At 36.0% G+C, this 20,652-nt stretch overlaps 4 protein-coding genes across 4 annotated transcripts; 2 read left to right on the top strand and 2 right to left on the bottom strand.

The window, feature by feature from the left end:
• The first annotated feature begins 1,637 nt into the window (after positions 1 to 1,637).
• Positions 1,638 to 10,217, top strand: LOC125210692 (NAD-capped RNA hydrolase DXO1). Its single transcript, XM_048110261.1, has 13 exons — positions 1,638 to 2,240; positions 3,505 to 3,737; positions 4,559 to 4,624; positions 4,712 to 4,790; positions 4,916 to 4,995; positions 5,097 to 5,120; positions 6,996 to 7,120; positions 7,650 to 7,866; positions 7,969 to 8,022; positions 9,219 to 9,265; positions 9,395 to 9,479; positions 9,665 to 9,728; positions 9,885 to 10,217. Exons 1-13 carry the CDS (start codon positions 1,826 to 1,828, stop codon positions 9,986 to 9,988), a joined length of 1,593 nt encoding a protein of 530 aa, XP_047966218.1. The 5' UTR covers positions 1,638 to 1,825; the 3' UTR covers positions 9,989 to 10,217.
• Positions 10,218 to 10,715: 498 nt separating this feature from the next.
• LOC125210693 (coiled-coil domain-containing protein 97) lies at positions 10,716 to 13,334 on the bottom strand. Its single transcript, XM_048110262.1, has 3 exons — positions 13,094 to 13,334; positions 12,331 to 12,890; positions 10,716 to 11,135 (listed from the first exon to the last, which is right to left on the bottom strand). The coding sequence occupies exons 1-3, from the start codon at positions 13,278 to 13,280 to the stop codon at positions 10,902 to 10,904; spliced, it is 981 nt and encodes a 326-aa protein (XP_047966219.1). The 5' UTR covers positions 13,281 to 13,334; the 3' UTR covers positions 10,716 to 10,901.
• A 55-nt stretch (positions 13,335 to 13,389) lies between these two features.
• On the top strand, positions 13,390 to 13,981 carry LOC125210694. Its single transcript, XM_048110263.1, has 2 exons — positions 13,390 to 13,525; positions 13,653 to 13,981. The coding sequence occupies exons 1-2, from the start codon at positions 13,455 to 13,457 to the stop codon at positions 13,774 to 13,776; spliced, it is 195 nt and encodes a 64-aa protein (XP_047966220.1). The 5' UTR covers positions 13,390 to 13,454; the 3' UTR covers positions 13,777 to 13,981.
• A 1,159-nt stretch (positions 13,982 to 15,140) lies between these two features.
• On the bottom strand, positions 15,141 to 18,287 carry LOC125211247 (beta-amylase 3, chloroplastic). Its single transcript, XM_048110973.1, has 4 exons — positions 17,739 to 18,287; positions 17,379 to 17,589; positions 16,408 to 16,518; positions 15,141 to 16,327 (listed from the first exon to the last, which is right to left on the bottom strand). The coding sequence occupies exons 1-4, from the start codon at positions 18,278 to 18,280 to the stop codon at positions 15,536 to 15,538; spliced, it is 1,656 nt and encodes a 551-aa protein (XP_047966930.1). The 5' UTR covers positions 18,281 to 18,287; the 3' UTR covers positions 15,141 to 15,535.
• Between the last annotated feature and the right edge of the window lie 2,365 nt (positions 18,288 to 20,652).

Raw genomic sequence — 20,652 nt, 5'->3', positions numbered from 1 at the left:
CCAAACTCTCAAAATTTACGTATTGCATAACTAACTCATGTGGTTTTTATATCTAGTTGATGAGTATTTTGACTTTTGAATTATATTATTGACTGCTTCTACAATTTAATTAAAGCGTAACTTTTATTATTTTACTTACATATTGCATGGCCAATCCCCATAAATATAATCATATACTTTTAAAATAAAAGTGATCCATTTTTTTATAGTTTCATACTAAAAAATAAATGCAACATTAAAGATATTAGTCAATTTAAATATATTTATATTTATATTAATATACAAAATTTGAAATTTTTTATTAGTTATTAACACATGTAATGAGTCGGGTATTTGGGTACCTGATACGTTGGATATGGATACCCGGGGCGGGTATTGGAGTACTCGAAAATATATCGGGTCGGGTTTGGGATAGACATTTAGATGATTTTTGGGTTTTGGTATCTGGTTTTTTCGTGTCGGGTATCCACGGATACCCGTATTCCCACCCCTAATTAAATTTATGAATTAAATACTAAAATAAAAGTTTTCACAATCAATTATCTGTCAAATCGGGTACCCGCGAATACCCGATCCAAAAATTTTGGGTACCTATCCCGAATTTCCCAAAATCTAATACTCGATACCGATACCCGATCCGAAAATGATTTCGGGTACCCAGATACACGACTCGGGTATCTAGTCCCGAAAAATCGGGTATCCAATCCCGATTGTGGATTTTTAAAATATTTTTTTATTATTTTTTTAAAGAAAATTAACTACTATAAAATTTTAGAAATACAAGCTTGTAGTTCGAATTTGATACAAACTTGAAGTAGTTTGAATTTAAGATTAAAAAAACTACTAAATGTGACTTAAGAGTGAAGGATTTCGGGAGTACATTTGATTTTTTAAATAATAAAATAGATACATAATTTATTAAATTTAAAAGAAATTAAAAAAATCAGGTAATTTGGGTATACCCGATCGGATATCAGGTTACCCGATACCCAATAATCCAAAGATCATATACCCGAACCCGATCCCGAAACCCGAAAAATCGAGTATTAGGTATCCAATCACCCGATATTTCGGGTTCGGATATCGAATATCTAATTCCCGATATCCATTTTGACAGCCCTAATCAATATATTTATTTTGCCAAATTCAAATTCAACGCATGATAATACATGTACACAGTTCAATATTTTGAGAAGTATAGAAAAATAAATGCTATCAAAGTCTTGAACAACAAGTGAACAAAATATTAGATCATATAGAAGAAATCAAATTCAATGAAATTCTAACTACGTATACTATATTTAGTAAGTTAAATATAAATATAAATGCACGTTAATAGATTATAACTTGAATATTAAATATAAATAAATAGTTAAATTTATTTAAAAAAATATAAACCTTGAGTAATTTAATACACCAAAAATAGTAAAAAGTACTCCATTCAATAAACTATACTACATTATTTACTTAAATAGAAAATAATTAAATTTTAAAAATATGTATGGTAATAGTATTATATAAAATCCAACAAATTAAAATTCAAAATAAGAACCTAGCTAAAGACATAATATAAGCCCAACGCATAAGTCTAAACTAATTTTGATCAAGTAGAGTACATATACGCTTATACGCATAAAAGCCCTAGTGAAAGTGGCGCACCATTTATCCTTGTCTTTCTCATAACGGCGAAACCCGATCCGGCTACCTCACCCACCGCCCGCCCCGCCCCGCTTGTCTCGCTGCACACATCTTTAGAGTAATGGTATTGCACAGTGCAGTATTCATAAATTGAGACGCCAACGCAGCCCTTTTCCCCAACCCCAAAATGGACTTCGCTGAGCAAGCCATGAATTTATTCGGCGATTCCGAGGAAGACGAAGACGAAGACAACACCACCACTACCAACGCCAACGACGACCAAGACAAAGACCACCAGCGGACCTCCTCCTCTTCCTCCGGCGCCTCCTCTTCATCCTCCGGCGCCTCCTCCTCTGCTGCATCTTCCTCTTCCTCTGCCTCCTCCTCCAATCGAAGCAGCAGCGCCGACGAAGACGAGGAAAACGACCCCAATCGCAGCGAAGTCAGGTCTTCCTCCTACAATAGCCACGATAACGTCAACAACAACGATACTAACACTCACTATTACGAGCATGATGAAGAGGTCGAGGACAAGGATCTCTTTGGCTCTGATAATGAGGATTATGTTAAAACTCCCGCCAACAGTGTTCACCCGGTGCCAGGTATTTATCTCTTCTCCTTCTTTTGATGTTTCGATTGTTATTTTGATCTTGAAGATATTTCCAGTACTGAGGCTTGTTAGCAGTCTAGTTGGAATTTTGAAACGATTTTGTAGTGGTCTACTTGCATAGTGTTTGTTCTCAAGATCCGGTTTTTGGTATATTATCTATTTATCTTTCTCACTAGCCACTTAGCAAGTTCGTAGCTCTCCACATTGGTTTGGATATGTTTTTATATATTTTGACCATTGAAGAACTTAATTTTTCTACTTCATTCTTAGATTTAGTTTTTGGGGCTTCCGGTGACTATTGTATTTTCTGACTATGCATATATGATATCTACTACTATCAACTCGTATGAAACTTAATATTTGTCTATTGTCGACTACGAAGTATGGAAAAACTTTTATTTTTCTATAATCTCTGCGTGGAACAGCTGGGCCATGAGTCATGAGATCAATTTTGTAAAGAAAAAGTTGCTATTTGAACATATAGCTGGATCAGACTACAGTTCAATAACTTTCTTGAGATATTTCATATTAACTTCAACTAAAACTTGGAGCTCAGGAATATGTATGCTGATTCTAATTACCAATATGCATGCTGATTCAAAATGGTAGTGTAAGCCTAGAGAATTGTGAATAAGCCAACAAAAAGAAAAGTAGTAATAGGAATTCGTTGTGAGATATGCCTTTTGAACCACTTCAGGAGTCAGGACCCAAAATCTTGGAAACCATAAATTGTTTAATTTTTGGCATTTGTGTTGATTTTGCAATATCTGAATAATTATATTCCACCCTTGTTTTCTCAAAAGTAATCAAGATAAATTTGAATGCAGTCCTTACAATTAAAACATTCTCCTCCCATCACATTTCAATAGGCCATTTCACCTTATTTGGATGTCCCATTTCAATAGGCCACTACCTAAAGTGAAAATTCAAATATTCAATGTATAACAAAGACTTCAACGTAATTCATTATTTACACTGCCATTGTGAGGCACACTTGTTCCATCTCTCAAACTTTATTAAATAAAGTTAATCTTCCTATCTCCTACTTTTTGGATGGATAAACATCCAACAAAAGTTACATTTTATTCCATATTTAATTATGAACTACTCAATTTCTTAACATCCGCGGCCGGACCTTGAGGCCTTTTCTAATGGGACAGAGGGATTATGCATTAATATTATGTTATATCTGAAGTTATGTTAGAATACTTTCCTAATTGTTACTCTTCCATAACTAATTTATGCGAATTGCTTAGTTTTACCACCTATACGCGTCATGAATAACCAGCCAAGAGGAGGTTTTGGACGTGGCCGATGGCAGAATGATAGAGGACCTGGTCTCCTCCCCCGTCCCGGGCCTTATCCACAAAGGCAAAACTTTGGTTATGGTCCAAAGTTTTTCAATGGTCCTCGTGATGAACGATTTGTTTCTGAGTTGAAATTCAAAAGTGAAGAAACATTATCCAGAAAGGCCACCGTTTTTCAGGAGGTAATACTTACACTATCCTTTTCCAGTGACGTCTAATCTTCACAAACTCAAATGCATAAGACATGGATTGTGCCTATTTAATACTTTGCATGGTATTGAAAAGGTTAATCACAATTTTATTTGTTCAGTATCTTTGTGATCATGTATGTAGACTGCGAGTCCACTTGGGGATTGGGTCTCATAATTTGTTGGTGAATGTACAACCATTTTTGGCCTTCTATGTCTGATGCTTCTATATTGTATACATCACTGCATGATGTGGCATTAATTTTGTTTGCTAGCTAAGATTATATAGGCCTAAAATGTGTGAGAAGTGGAGTTGGTGAATTGCTGATAGCCATGTGAAAAGGGCATTAGTTGATGAGGGTTGTATTTGGCTTTTCCATATTGCCGTCAATAATATGAAGTCACCCAAAAATGTAAAAAGTTAATCTACTGGACGAGGCCAACTCTATGGATTTCAGAATTTACATGGAGTATGTAATTATAACTCATAACATTTGAACTGTTGCCCTGACGGGTGTTACAATGTCGTGCTAATTCTAGTTTATCTGTGAAGCATGTTGGTGTAGATCTCTTGTTCTAGTAAGTAGTAAATTTGAAATGCACATTTCCATGCCTTTGTCTCTAATTGTTCAATGCTGGCCTCTTTGATATCCTACTCACACCCAACTGAATCAAGGAAAGAAATATGATTTGTAACTGACCGGGAAAAAACTTTGTTGTACAATAGTTACTGTGTGTCCACGTGCATGTATATTGTGAAAAATGTATTTACTTATATTTTCTTATCCAAGTTAGCTTGTTTATTTTGAAACTAGCCATGTGAACTTGCTTGCTACAGTCGTGTAGAAGGTGGGGATGTCTACTTTGATGATCGCAGTTTGGTGAGCCTTCCCTTTTCCTTTCCTCAGATTTATACTACATGTTTGCTGGTTATCTGCTTATCTGGGATCGATTTTTCACATTTCTAGAGGCTTTTTAAGAGGCTTATTACCGAAGATATTGGAACTGATCTTAATGAAGGCTTTGATACTTTTATTCCAAAGAAAGGTATGCTATATTAGGAGAGACGTTTAAAATCATATCCTTCCTAAGTGAAGCTTTTTTTGCTTCTGATCCCGGATGCATATATTATTATTAACTTTTAAAAGTGGTCAATTGCATGTTTGTCACAGACCTGGGCTCTCAAGGCTTCGGTGACTTACTTTCTACAATAAGAAACAAAAATATACCTCTTCAGAACATGCACTTTGTGGTAATAGTTTTCAACATACCCAGCTTTCATGTATCAGTTAAGCTTAACAAGGTGCCCAGTTAATTAACATTTTATCTTTCTTTGGCTTCTTCCCTTTGCAGACGTATCGTAACAATCTCAACAAGGTAATTTATGGTTCTTTTGGCTGCTTATGTGCTTGTCTTGTTTGGATTTATGGTAGGCTCCAAGTGACTATCCTAAATGTTTTGAATAGTTGAATTTATGTGTTAATGAAACTATTGAAGAAATCTTGTAGTGTATTTTTCTTCTTCTCAAAGGGAATTAAGAATAGTTATAATGGCCATCTTTTGCTATCCTGTATAGAGATTGAAGCCTCTTTTTTATAAAGTTAAAAAGAAATGGTTAAAATGTAGGGCCTCAAAAATATTTATGTGCGGACAACAAACAACAAAACACTAAAGAAGACATTTTTTTTCAGACGCCATGGATGTTGTTGAATGCATAACATTCGTACATAAAGTTCTCTTGCAAATCTTTGGAGCATCTGAAAATCAAACTAGTTAAATGTCTATCTCAGTAAACTTATTGTTCCTCAATGTTATGTCACACTGAAGCTTGTTCTGTCAAATAGAAAGAAATAGAAAAAGGGATGTGCAGTGTCACTAGACTAAGAGTATGGCACTCATAGTTTAAGTGACATGTAATTCCACACTGCAAGAAATTTGCGTCTTTCCAAGATTGTTTTAGGCAGAGGACTTCATATAATTAGTGTTTTGCAGGAAATTGCTTCTTTGGAGCATTTGCTTACAAAAACGAATAACTTTTTTTTGCAGCTCTTTCTTTTATGGACAGATGCTTAGTACTCCCTCCATCTTATTTTTCATGGCCCAAAATCCATTTTGGGTTGCCCCATTTAAAATGGCCCAAACCCCAAAAATTGTCATGCCAAGTGGGGTCCCTATAATATATAGCCAGAAAACTGCATTCCTTAAAATATGCATGAAGTTTCGGGCCATGTTATGTGGGACGAAGAAAGTACTTAACTTTTCACTCTACTCATGCCCCCTTTCTTGTGAAAAGAATTGGAGAGAAGGAAATAAAATAGTGAATGCTATAGGAATTTTATCATGGAAAAGGATTCGTTCCTACTAAGCTTGGTTGTGATGAGGACTCAAGCATCTAATCGTTGGAGTTATGCATATTTGGCTTGATAATAACATCACAGATTATCCACTACCCATTGTTAGAAAACTTACTTTATGTTAAATTTAAGATAATTCTAGTATTCTTTGCGCATGTTTAGTTAACCATTCCCTCCATAGTTCTGGTTCAGCAGATTCTTAAAAGTTTCACTAATCGATATTATAGTCAAACAAATTGTATTTATGCAGTTTCTATAAACAGATGTCAACAAAATTCACATGCAAGATGGTCCAATTTAGGAACATGCAACTCTTAATGGACTAGGTAGCTGGTGCTTTTCCCAATTTTCAATTCTTAATGGACTAGGTAGCTGGTGCTTTTCCCAATTTTCAATTTTGACCTTTCCTTTTTTCTATCATATATCTTTATCCCTCCCCCTTTTTTTGGTACGCTGAGATTGTCATAGTGAAGATTGTGTTGGATTGTTGGTTTATAAACTACTACTAATTTGGTGAGTCACCAAAGTGAACTGGGAGAATAGAGTCTGAGAAAGTTGTGGTCAATTTAGAATTTGATACAAGTTTGTAGAAATTATAAGGAAATGGCATTTTCATCTGTAATATACAGTAGAATTTTAAAAAGGCATTTTTAAAAACAGTAAATCTATATAATTCTAATTATCAATTAATTTTGATTTATGTTCAAATATTTTCTTTGAGTTCCACTGCAATTAAAATAAAAAATCTTCCTCTAGTATGTTACTTCTGCCAGTTTCTGTGTGGCAAAATAAAGCTGTTTAGTGGTTGTATATTACTTTCCGTTGCATGCTTGACATCTTATTTAAGCTGATTATCAAGCTATTTAAGCTACATATTCTAACAGTGATCTATTTCCAGATTTTGGGGACTGCTTATATGAGGCACGAGCCCTGGGAAATGGGGGTACATAAAAGGAATGGAGTAGTCTATCTTGATGTGCACAAATTGCCTGAAAGACCACAGAGTGAACTGGATCGCCGAAGGTAAACTATTAGGTTCCATTTATATTAAAAGTGTTAGCTATCTGTCTTTGCTCTGAAAATGTTTATGCAAAGCATATCAATGTATCATAGTAATAGGAAAAATGCTGATAATCAGGTTTGATTGTTTCTACATATGGTCTTAGCTCTTTCTATATCCATATATCTAGATATTTGTGAAGAGATGGTTTTGTAGCTACCATTAAGTTACATTTGCTTTAAGGAAAATTGATCTAGGGAAGCATAAAGTATTTTCATTTGGTTTGAAGCTAGAGTCTAAGATCGAAGGTTGTCAATGGTTCAGGCTTTTGAGAATTTTCAGGATTGGGTTCAATCTCAATTTTAAAAGTTTAGACTTATGCCTTACGTTCATAATGCTTCTTGTTTACCTCCAGCTCAATTTGAATTTAGCTTGATTGTACTTTACGGTTTCTTGTTTTGGAAACATTTCCAGAAGTTTTCCTGTCCGGTTCCTTTTTCATTAGTGAATATTATTTAATGTCTTATATTATATCCGACCCTTTTGAGATAGATGTTACTGGGGCTATTGTTTTGAGACTCTTGCCACCGAAGATCCAAGAAGAGCTGATGGAGAAGCAATACATCATGTTGATGCCAATGTTGAATACTGCTCTGTAATTAAAACAAAATTAGGAGCTCATCGAATACTCATGGGTGCTGAAATGGACTGTTGTGATTCAACTGATGAGGGTAGAAGATTCTACGTGGAACTAAAAACAAGTCGCGAGGTTGGTATTTTCTTGATCCGTATTTTTATGTTTTTATGACCTTGTTCTAGTTTGCCTACCCTGGCTTTATGACTGAAGAGTCTTTCACTTGTGCTTCTACAGTTAGATTATCACACTGAGGAAAGATTTGAGAGGGAGAAATTGCTCAAATTCTGGGTAAATGACTTGCTAATTCTGCTCATTTTTTCTGTTTCTTTATTGACCGGAATGCTTTTGGGCTATTTGGATGTTATCCGAATAATATGGAATGCTTGTACCGTTAGCACGTATTTTTACTATTTATTTGTATTTGGCACATTATTTTCTTGATTTATAGGCTTGATTTGTAATCTGCTTCAAATTTCTAGACCCATCCCATGAAATAGATGACCATTTATGAGATAAAATTTGATTCTTGATTCTAGACCACATAGTTGAACCAAAGATCTGCAAGACATTAAATTATGCAAGACAATGACTCACATTTTGTTTTGCTGATCGACTTTATTGCACTGAAAGTGCCTATTTTTTGGCTTATGATTATATGTTAATTGAATTGAAGATGCACTTGGATGAATTCATGTTTAATTGCTTCTACATTTTCTATTAATAATTGCTGCAGATCTTTGGTTCAACTATGTGTTTATACTCAGCTTATCATCATTTTTAACGAGTTTGTCAATTCAGAAAGTACAGTAAACTCTGAATTAATATTTCAGTACAAATTGCTGAATCATTTATCCCCAAAGTATTAATTACATTCTCCTTTCTAAATCATTATGAGATGCTTCTACAGCTATTAATTGATGAAGATTTACTCTCTCTGGTCAGAAGAATTACTATAAGCTAGAAGCGCTTATTGCTTAATGTATATGCAAGTATGTTGTCATGACGCTATTCTCTGTCCCACTATCAAAATGGAGCATACTCATTTTGTTGTCGGGACAGTTGGAACTTGGAGCAGAATGAATGATATTCTCATTTTGTCCCATATACTGAATGATATTCTCTAGGTGTTTTGTAAATGCAACTTAGTATGGTCAATGTTCCTTTGTGTGAATCTGTCAGGCTGTCTTTCTATAAAATACATTATGGGTTCGTTGCCATGTTTAATTGCTATTAAAAGACCATGTCTAAATTTATCTCTTATTCGGTTTCCTTTTACTCAAAAGCTCGGCCCGTGAAATGTATCTTGGCCCGTCTCGACAATATCAAGATTACGTTGTATCTCATGATTAACTATCTCACCCCCACCCCTATAACTAATTTAATCCTAGACAAAACCCATTTTAGCTTATATGTTGATCTATGAGTTCTTTGCGTGTATGTTGATCTTGATATTCTTTATTTTTCGATTATGCTGTTAATTGCAGATTCAGTCATTCCTTGCTGGTGTACCATATATTGTGGTTGGGTTCAGGTATTGCCTTAATCTTTTGGATGTTTCTTGTTTCCACTTTTTCTTTCATACATGGAGAATATAAATAAAATGGGACTTTTTTGTATTTTAAAGTTTTTGTGCGATTCTTATTGGTCTTTTGTGTTGCAGGGATGATGGCGGTCGGCTTGTTCGTACAGAACGACTTAGGACCAAAGATGTAACACACAGAGTAAAGATGAAAAATTACTGGCAGGTATGTTTGGTAACTGCCATTGTCTTATATAGGCTTGTAATTAGGCCACCTATTTTCTTCCTCTTTCATCATGTTTTTCCCTTTCTTAGGCAAGTGATGGGTATGTATTCTCCTATGCATATATGCAGTATATAACAATTTTACTTATTCGTGCACCAATGCTACTGTCTGGGGATTTGTGGCAGGGAGGAGTGTGCTTAGCATTTGCTGATGAGGTGTTATGCTGGCTTTATGGGACCGTGAAAGAAAGTAAGAATCCCAATGATACACTGTTTGACAATAGGAATTTGATAAATTGTTGGAAAGTAGTACATGGATCGTCTTAGTGTGTCTGTATGATTTCAACCTTACACTGATCATATCCGTTGATAGTCTACTTACATGTAATTTCATTGCCCCGTGCAGATGAGGACTATATATTGCAGTTTGCCCATCCATTCACGCGATTGGAGCTTCTTCAAGCTCAAACATGCCCCGATTCCATCACAGAGCATGTTCAACAATTGTAGCTTCGCAAAGCTCAGTCACTCTGCCTAACAGTAATCATATAGTAGTATTATACAATTTTGAACATTGTATCATATGTGAACCTTTGGGGAATCAAGACTTTCCAACTGGGAGGGTTCCCTTTTAATTAAATGATCATCCTCATAATCTCTTATGCTGTCCCAGCTTCCAGAGAGATCGAATCATCTGAGTTTACTACATAATAATTATTTATGGAGGATTCTGGCTCTATTTAGTTCTTGATTCTCCAAATTTTCTACCACTGTCGTTTCTCTGAAATCTTAGCTAGCTCATAGATTGGCTACTGTTTTTCCATCTCCAAATTCAAATGCAAAATATACTGGATTAGACCTAGTTTTGCTCAAAATCCTTATATTCACGAGTAATAGATGGCATAATGTAAGATAGTTATCTAACAAGAGAGGCAAACCGTCAAGTGAACTATGCAAAGCTTGCCCATGCTTCCGTGGCCAATTTTGTGAAGAAAGCAAACCTTTAGGGGTGTTTATTTAAGGGTAAAATGGTTGATTTTGTTCCTTTGTTTGGAGTGTTTATTTAAAAATATCTTACCATTTAGGAATTTTTTATTTAATATCCGATGTTTCATTTTTTGAATAAAATGTCTTAAAAAAAAGTTCCAATGATAAGGACTGAATGTGATAGCGTGATGATAAGTTCCCATGTCCGTTTCTAATGGGGAAGTGATGCTAACTAGTTATGGCCGGAATCTGATGATGATAAGTCTTGCTCCAAAAATCTGGTCGTAGAGTATACAGAATTATCTTTAAAGTGACTAGATAACAGCATATCCCATGACAAAAAAAAAAAAAAAATGAAGGGAAAAAGGAAAACTATATACTGATAGCTGAAACCGGTGATTCACTGTCCAGATATAAAACTATCATCTTCACGCTCTCAAACATCATCAAAATATTTTTCTTCAGCGTCTTGATTGGCTTCTTTCATCCAATGATCGTCCAATGTCACATCCTCATCGATTTTTGAGTAGTCAAGATGCTGATGGTCTTCCCCTGACAAGAACTTCTGCTGCATTACAGACATGAATTGCTCCATCCGATCTTGCATTTCCTCAACTGACAAACTGTCCATCACCGCAACTCTCATCTCAGCGTTGTGATTCTGTTCCGCCTAGAAGCGATGGAACAAATGCATTAGATAACATATACAAGATCAACGATATATCTATCTAGGCTGGTGACTGAGTTGGAATAGGATGAAAAAATGAACCAGTTTCAACTATCTTCGGGAAAGCTAAAGAATAAACTATATGGTTTGCACTTTGCATTAAAGGAGAAGTAAGAAATCTAACAATTTCAAGAAGATTTTATTAGGGAGAACATGTAAAAGCACATCAATTAGAACACCACAACAAAACTAGCCAGCTAGAAGTAGAATTTTGTTGGTAACATATTTAATCAGAAAAGTTCACTCCATTGCCCGCCAACCAAATCTGATGCAGCCATAAACCCAACCTAATGAGATACTGGATGACATGGGAAAAGGCCGGGCCAAAACCTACTAACTGAGGCAGGTACAAAGCCCAATCAGACAGGTCCTAGGTTTGGTTTTGTAATCCTTGTAATTACATTGTCCGCATGCACTTAACATGGAACATTTTTCAAGGTGTTTTGGAATATTTACAGTCTTTTTCATAATGTTTTTCACTCTTAACACTATCTTTCTCCAGACAAATCTGGATTGTACTTTTTAGTGTACATTAGAAAATCCACACAACATCTTATTCATGTATCACTACAGTTTTCTGGTCCCAGTAAAACTCTGGCTATAATATGCATGCTCGGAAAACTTTGACAGTTCTGAGTGCAACACACTTTAAGAATCAATTAAGATGGTATTTGGTTACGCTCCTAAGCTCTTGAAAAGTGTTTGGAAAAATAGCCTAACGACTTATAAACTCCAAAAAATATATGTTCCTCAACTCCATCTTATTCTTTTCACAATCTAATAAGCAACAAAATACCCTACCATGTTTTTTGTTATTTCCAACCTGAAACCTTCCACTTTCATATCTCGTCATCTTCTCTCTCAAATTCACAATTCACCCTCTAACTTATAAGTTCCATTGTCCAAACATTTTGACAACTTATATAAGCTCTTGAAATGTCATCTTATAGGCTGGTGGAGCTTATAAGCTGTCTCAATTAAGCTTAGCGAAACAGTGAAATACCCTCTAAATCTCGGGCTCTCAACAAGAAGGATGAAAAGTATAGCAATAATTATCAATAACAGCAATAGAGTAGAAAAATATAGTGCTGCAACATAAACAGTTAAGTATGAAGCGCTGAAAAATAAAATATTTTACCTCAGTTGTCTGCGAGCTCCTAGAAGGGTGGTCTAATGCCATGCATTCCACTTCCTTCTCTACTATAACTTCTCTTTCACTTCCATCTTCTTCTTCTTCTTCTTCTTCTTCCTCTTCCTCTTCCTCTTCTTCTTCTTCTTGCTTTTCTCTTTCATTTCCAACCCAATCACTCTGAGCGACACCCAACCTCTGTTGCTCCCCTCTAATCTTCTCCACCAATATTGCCTCTTCTGATCGCCTCATAAGTGTCTCCGACCACCGCTCACCAGGCCTCGCCATGCTCCTACCACTTGGATCCTGAAACTTCCCCACATACTCATGATGCAGGTAAGGTTCTCTTTCCCTCATAGCATCTTCCGAAAAATAATGTCCATCCACCATCAACCTATCCATATATGCTAGCCTCCGATTCTTGATCTTAGCTGACCTCGACTTCTTCTCCTTATCTGTCGGGCTCAAAATGCTCCGAAGATTTTTAAGGTGCCAATTGATTTCATAATCATCCCTCAACACGTCAAAGTGATTAAGCTCCTCCATCGATAGTTTCGACCCATACCGCTCTGAATTCATCAGTTTTGTCAAGCTCAAATTAGTTTTTGTTTTTATAGCAAAGAAGAACACACAATTAAGGGAAACATAAATGACCTAATCCCTTCCCCATCAAACGCCAACCAAAATTGATACATAAAAAACAGTACAGCAACACCTAATTGAATCAGAGTTAAAAAGTGATGAAATGAAGGAGTAGAAGCATGGAACGCACCGAGGAAGACGGGGGCGTCGGTGGAGAGAAGGTCGAGGAGGAGGGACTTGCGCCGAGATGGGTCAGCTGCATCATCAGGTTGTACCTTGCGGGGAAAGTACAAGTCCTCGATGAGAGACAATCTGCCTGTTATACTCTCCTTGGCTTCACTGCCGATTGCAGTTGCATCACTACTGGATTTCGCCATCTCCAAACTTGCTTTCTCCTTCAAATTCACTTCTATTGAAGATTAATGGAATAAGTACTAAATATTTAAATTGATGAGTTAATCCTTTATAATCAATTGATTAATTTTAAATCTATAAAATTAATTATATATACATAGAGTTTTTTTTTTTTCCTCAACAAAGCAAAGCTGAAAATGCAGAAGCGCAGCTTCAGTCTCGTACAGACCGTTGCTACAGCGGGTATCTTCTCCGCCGTCTCCTTTTGGTAATTCTTTAATCGCTTATCAACTCTCGTATCTCTCTCTTCATTTTAAAGCAACTATAAATGGGGGAAAAAGAGAAGAAGTTTGTATTTGTGTTTGTGTTGTAATGTGCTTCGTGTTTAATGGCAGGTATGGGTTCATGTTTGGCAGAGAATCAGCGCGCAAGGAGCTCGGTGATCTGATTGAAAGCCTCCGCGGCACTGGCTCCGGTCCTTCTCCGCCGTCGCCGGAAAACTCCATTGAAAACTCCTAGAATGGTTACCAATTGCAACTCAATCTTCCAGAATAGTACTAATTTTCTACCAATAACAATGTTTGTATTTAGTACTAGTACTTATCATTTTCATGTGTATCTCATGAATTAAATGGTTTCGCCTCTCTGAGAATTAGAATTCGATCCTGGAAGTGACTTTTAGATTGATTTAACCAACATTTTACACAAGGGTTTGGTTTCTCAATCTGGAGTGTTGATTGCAATTTTCCGTCGTATCTGCTGCTAAATGTATTCATTTGTACTCTATCCGTTCTTTGTTAATTGAGTCACTTCTTTTCAGCATGAAGAATAAGTAAAAGATGTTTAGTGTGTTAAGTGGAGGTAGAATAAAGTAGGAGAGAGTGAAGTAAGAGAGATGTATATAGAATAAAGTAGGGGAGAGTATTACTCTTTGCCAAAAATAGAAATGATTAGTTATCTTAGAACTTCCCAAAATGGAAAATTGACTCAATTAACACAGGCACGGTAAGTATTTTATTAGAATTCGACGAGGTGACACTGAAAATTTTGGCTTAGCTCAAAGCATCAGAATCAATTTTCCAAAACACAATTGTAGAAAGTTTCACTTTAAGTGTTCTGTTTTCACTGTTTTGTGATGGAGGGTAACGCAGACACGCCCTCATGATGGAGCTGTGTTCAACATCATGTTAAAGTAAAATGATTTGGAAGTGATTTAGTTTCAGATGTCCTTGTTTGGAGTAAATATTTCTTTTTACTTCATGGAGGAATATTTTATTTAAAAGATGGGACTGATTGTGGCCTGATATATTTGAACTAAGTTTTCTGAAATGTGTTTTAACTTCTGTTCTGATCCTCCAACACATTCTATACATGCCATGTTATAAAATAATATCATTGGTAAGCTGGTTGCATTTGTACAACTGGAATATGAGGTACCGTATAACACTGTTCACAACTTCACTATTTCATGGTAGATGACCTTGCTGTAACAGTGAAATTTACAAGTGGAGCCTGTTTTGGATATTTTTATAGTAGACCATATATGATTTTTGGAAACATTGGTCTTAGTATGCCCCTGCACTGTAAATGTACCATGTTTTTGACTGACTTAAAGGAGTAAACTCTACCCTTTGCTTTGCTTATAGTAATAAATACCATCCTTAGGTACAATTTCAATGCAGTTAGGTTGCATTTGGTTTCGGATCACTTGAGGACTTGAACCATCTTCAATGCCATATCTTGTATTAATGCAATCATGAGAATAATGTCCAAGTCCATGCATGTTACTCTTTTGACTCAATTAATCCCACAATTCATCTCTTTTGTGTTTGATTATTTTTATCAAATATTTTTCCGGGTATTTGGTTGTTCGAATTGCAGAATAATACTGAATACTATGATCTCTGTTATGCGGATAATACCAAAATAGTACACATTTAACAAAATTCTACGAGCATCAAGAAAGAACAATTGGAACAGTTTTACGCAGGAAATAGCCATGCATTCCTGGAATAAGATATAAATTATTTGCCGTTGAACATCTCCAGTTCTCACTGAACACTTCTGGTAGTTACCTTTAGCTCTAACCTTTGTACGAGAGTTATGTATTGCTTTGAGCACTAATAACTCTTTCCCAAATTTTAACCGAGATAGGCATGTAACCATTTTCAGTGTGACTTATGCTTGATCTACATAGATCTGTATATTCTTGTAATATTTGTTTCTGTATGGCTTCTATTTGCCGTACTCATGCACCTATACATATACACATGTGCAATTATACAAGGGCTGCTTCACTTTCCTTCCTCACATTGTTTTGCTTGATAAATCCCACATACAGGTCAGTCCCGACCCTATCACTGTCCGGAAGTCTCGTGCTTCTACCACCTTCAGACATGCTTTTGACAAATTCAACCAAATTCCTCCAGTTCTCAGCTTCAAATAATCTCTTATTCATCCTTAAATAAGTAAATGCACTCAATGCGTTTCCTGAATCTGATCTACTTGTCGCCAACACTTGCGAAAATGCTCCTCCATCATACCTCTCCAGTGCATTCTCTCCTGCAAGTTCTGTTCCTGCAAGTTTAGTTGCCATCTTGACTTGCCTGACTAGACCTTCTGGCGAGCAGTTAGCTTCGTTCGGCTGTTCTCCATCCCTCATCTCCATACAAGTGAAGTTCAAGACAACACCATGTTTTGCCATCATTCTTGCTATAGGTAGGTAGCCATCTCTATGCCTTGTATTGTAGTATCCTGCTGTTAGCTCTGCTGCATGAGATCTTGTTTTGTAATGCCAATGAATTCCCGCCACTTTTCCAGATAGTTTGGCTCCAGTCCCTTGAAATATTATATTTGCTGCGTTGAGCATCTTTTCTCCATGGTCAAGTAGCTTACCGGAATACCACTCCATGAAAAACTGTCCATACTCACTATTCCACGTACCATCCCTCCGAAAAAAACCAGTATCCTCAGGAAACTGGTTGTATTGTCCAGCATCATGAGGCCCTTGCTGTCCCCAGTCATCTTTCGCGATTGCTTCTGCTGCCGCTGCCAGCGAAGCTCTCATATACTGTTTTAAATAAACATGTCAGTAAACTAATGATACATGAACAAATTGAATCCATTTTCTGTGGTAACTGATAACCATACCTTGTCATAGCACTGGAATTCTCCTATTCCTGGAAATCTCCAGGTGCCATTGCTTTCTGGATAGGATGGATATCTTAGCTCTCCGCAGGGTCCCATCCCCACTTGGACCTCCTGATTATAAAAAAAGAAATTTGGAATGGTTTCAGTAGGTGAAAGCTATTGTCTGTACTATGTATTACATCTGACATTAATATGTTATGAGACCTTAATACTCCCTCCGTCCACCAAAAAGAGTCCCATGGGTGGACGGCACGGGTTTCAACGAGAAATTGGTAAAGTAAGAGAGAGAATTAGAAAAGTGGGTAAAGTATGAGAGAGGAGAAAAGGTGAGTAGAATAGTGTTAATAATTTGAAAGAAACCTTCCATTTTTGGATGGGACTATTTTTGTGGACATCCCAAAATGTAAAGATGAGACTACATTTCGTGGTAATTGGCTTTAAGGATTTTCATAAGCCTAGAATGATCTACTAGTCAATTACATAGATATTATCTTAAGCATAGCACATGAACTATTCGAGGTCATAAGCAAGACAGTTCTTCTTTAAAGATCTTTCTCGTTGGGCTTAGCTTAGTTCTTTTCAAGCAGAATTGTAGCTTCATAACATATGGAGCTTTAATGAAACATACAGAACTATTAAATCACTGAAAAGTAAAAAAACACCAGTTGAATATCTTGATCTTGATAGTCTCATATAAAAACCAGTGTATTCATTCTAGTCCCAACATTTTTATTGTGTAGTGGAACTCAGGTACCTTTAAAATGCTTTTCATGCTACTCCTACTCTTACAGGAGTATATCCAATTTTCTGCTATCTGAGTTTGTGGTTATTTCAAATACACTCTCGTCTCTTATTTCATTTTGCACTACCATTGGAAATCTTAATCTTTTCAATTAGCTTTACTAATGCAATACGCTATGTAATAACTAATAAGTGATAAGGATAAGCTAGAATAGATTTAGAAGCCTTACCACAACAACATCTCCAATGTAGTCCTTGAATCTCTTTCTGAAACTCCTCATGAAGTCAGAATAGACTTGGATTGGTGTTCTTCCTCTAAGGACAGCTAGTGAATCACAACCCAAGGATATATACTCTGGGTTGCGGCGACCTGATTTATCCGTGTAGACAAGGTCAGGATTTTTGCTAATCTCTTCAAGTACCCATGGTGGTAGAGGAATACTGCAATGACAATGCCACAAGATAAGTTATGCTATTAGTGAAGATTCTAGAGCAGGCTTCTTGTTTCATTTGAAAATTTATGCCTTAACAAGTAGACCAGAAGAGGCATATTAACTGTTACAAAGGGAAAGAGGTCATATGATACTTACGTGCAAGAATCTCCAACATTTCCTCCACACTGATGAAAAGACATGACGACTTGAAGCTTCAAGCCAATCTTCTTGACCATCTTTATGAGTTCAGTATAGCCTTCCCAATTGTATTTCAGAGGTCCATCCTTTTCTACCAGACCCCACCACACATCAACCATAACTCCTTCAACTCCTGCGCTTTTCAAGGCCATCAAACTAGCTAACATTGCTCTAGGTTTGTTAAGAGTCCCCCCTAGAGATACTGTGTCAAGCGGTAGCATGACGAAAACAGGCACCCTCAAATTGTCATGGCTATGACTGTGAGGAACTGTCATTCCATGAAGTTTCTCCCCCAGCTCATTCATTCCTTCTGAATATGAAGAGATTCCTTCTGCCGGAGAAAGTTGGGCTTCATGCGTTGAATTCTTTGCTCGCTGCTGGCTTGATGGTTGTTTCATCTGAGAAAAACTAATTGCACCAGTGAAATCATCAGAAGTTCTAGAACTCCTGTTATCTTTAGATTTGATAAAAGAGGTGGAAGAATGAAGTGTTAAAGCCATTTTTCTCTTTTGCTGGGTAAAGAGATATGGAAAGAATGGAGGCTGCTGGTGTTTATATATAAAGTTAACCAATTGCTGACACTAACAAGACAATTTTGGTGGGCTCTAGTTTGAAAAGGTAAAAGTGCAAAAGTTCAAACCAGTCGCTTTACCTTTTCAGAGTCTTTCTTAGGACGCGCTTACACTTTTCACATCTCAAAACCCTTATAGGGTGAAAGAATCTGCTGTAATTTCATGATTTTCCTAAATAAGATGTAGGATTCCTAAAATGATAAGATGCATCATTTTAAAATGTGACGATCCTACTTTAACTTTATTATTGATAATATAACTAGAACTCGCATGAAAGATTTGGTAATCTCATCTTTGCAGGTCCATTCAGATTACTATGTCATTGATGTGGTTCTACTACTGCATCCCCTTAGTGTGGTAAGAAAGTAGAAAGTCACATTGTTATATTACAATACATTCTACCCTAGAAACTATCATACGTACACCGTTGATGCATAATTGTTGCTGCTCACAGATTTGCATGAACAGGAAGAAAGGTTAACTCTCTTAAGTGTCTCGAATTAGTCGAATACAGATGTTTTTAATCAGTATGCTTTCACTATTGTTATATCACCAGTAGCTAGTAATGGCGTTTAATTTGCAGTGAGTAGCATCATGTGTGTTTACTTCTTCAAATGATATGAAGAAAGATATTTATGAGTACCCCCAGATATTTGTTAGCATAGCATTATTTATGGTTTTGGTTGAGGGATGGTGGTCGCATATTCTAATTTTTGATATTTTCTTAATGGAATCTACTTGGAAAGAGGTTAAATCAGAGTGTTGGGAGTTATATTAGCAAATGTAGCTGTTTTGAGTGTCAGCCACATCTGTGTGATGATTAATATGTGGCTTTCTTTGTTTGTGCCCCACCGACTTTTCTAATTTGGCCTTTGTTAAAGAAGACACACTGCATATGAGTGGATGTGAATAATCTGCAATTTTGTAATTTCTTTGTTAGCATGTTAAATTGTTTGTTAAGATAAGCATGAAAAAATGATTTTCCCTTGGGCTGGAATTTGTGGTTGTGGGCAAAGTCTATGGTTGGATAATTATCAGAATTCCTTTCTTTGTTATTAGAGATAACTACTCCACTTGAGCATCGATCTATATGTCTACGTGGTGTGATTGATGGTTCTAATTGAGTTGCATTTTACAGAGCTCATTGAGCTGAGCTGAATATTGTCATGCTCAACCCTGGTTCGTTTAGTTAAGCGAGATTTATTGAACGCGCTTAGAGCTTGTATCAAACCAAACTTCAAATAACTCTTGTGATGGCTTGGTTCATTTACTACTCAAACATCTTATCCTTCAAATATTCGATACTCCCCCGCTCCACAAAGGATAATAGTTCTATGAGTGAGTGATATGAGTTTTAAACAACTGAGTTGGACTTTTTCTTGTAGACTGATGTAGTATTGAATATTTGAGGATAAGATGATCAAACAAGTTTATACTACATATGGTTTGAATAAGGGTGTGATTAAATACAAAACATGACAGCTGATTCTCTTTCATTTTACAAATTTATAGTTGAATTTATTAATTACTTGACCCAAAACTTAGATCTTCGCACACATTTGGTATGGTGCTAGAACCTTGGACATATACCACTTATTAGTTTAACAATTTTCTAGTTTACTTAACCATTACCGTGGCAGCAGATTTCTCCACATTAATACACATGCTATGTTCATTGTGTTTCATTATTTTCAAGTCTCGAGGAATGTATAGAGATGCAACAACAAAAATTTTCATGTGCATTTAAGTTTGTTATGGCTTACAAGGTTGACATTTCTTTTCTTTTTCTGAGGAATTTGATTGGTCACTCCACTGATAGGTTTTGATTGAAATAGATTCATATAGACCAACATCAAAACATATTACTTAACCAGTCCTCTATTTGTATAGACCAACATCAAAACATACTAATTAATTAGTCCTCTATTTGTAGTGGCTTATGCTGTAAATGATTTCCAAATGTGAAAGAAAAGGAAATAATGTCAATTATGTGCAGACATTGTTGGTCATAGTTAAGGCAATTTGATTGTACAAAATAAACGAAGGCCAGCTGCCTAAACATTGACAGTTTTGGATGTTAGCACTTAGCAATGGTGTTAGAATGTTTTGTGGTTGGAGTGAATCTTATCTTATATTTTGAATATCACCCAACTTGCTTTTATAGAAAATTTGCCCCACCTCATAATTGTTGATTTTAAATGAATCATTTTCTCGTTAATAGAAAGTGACTAATAATCTTTTGTAGTATTGCGACTGTGATGATAAAGCGCAAAAAATTGCTATTTTCTGTGGATAAGAAA

Source organism: Salvia hispanica, chromosome 3 (genome assembly GCF_023119035.1).
Source record: "Salvia hispanica cultivar TCC Black 2014 chromosome 3, UniMelb_Shisp_WGS_1.0, whole genome shotgun sequence".
Lineage (NCBI taxonomy): Eukaryota > Viridiplantae > Streptophyta > Magnoliopsida > Lamiales > Lamiaceae > Salvia > Salvia hispanica.
The sequence above is the reverse complement of the archived record's forward strand: the minus strand, read 5'-3'. Positions and strand labels throughout refer to the sequence as shown.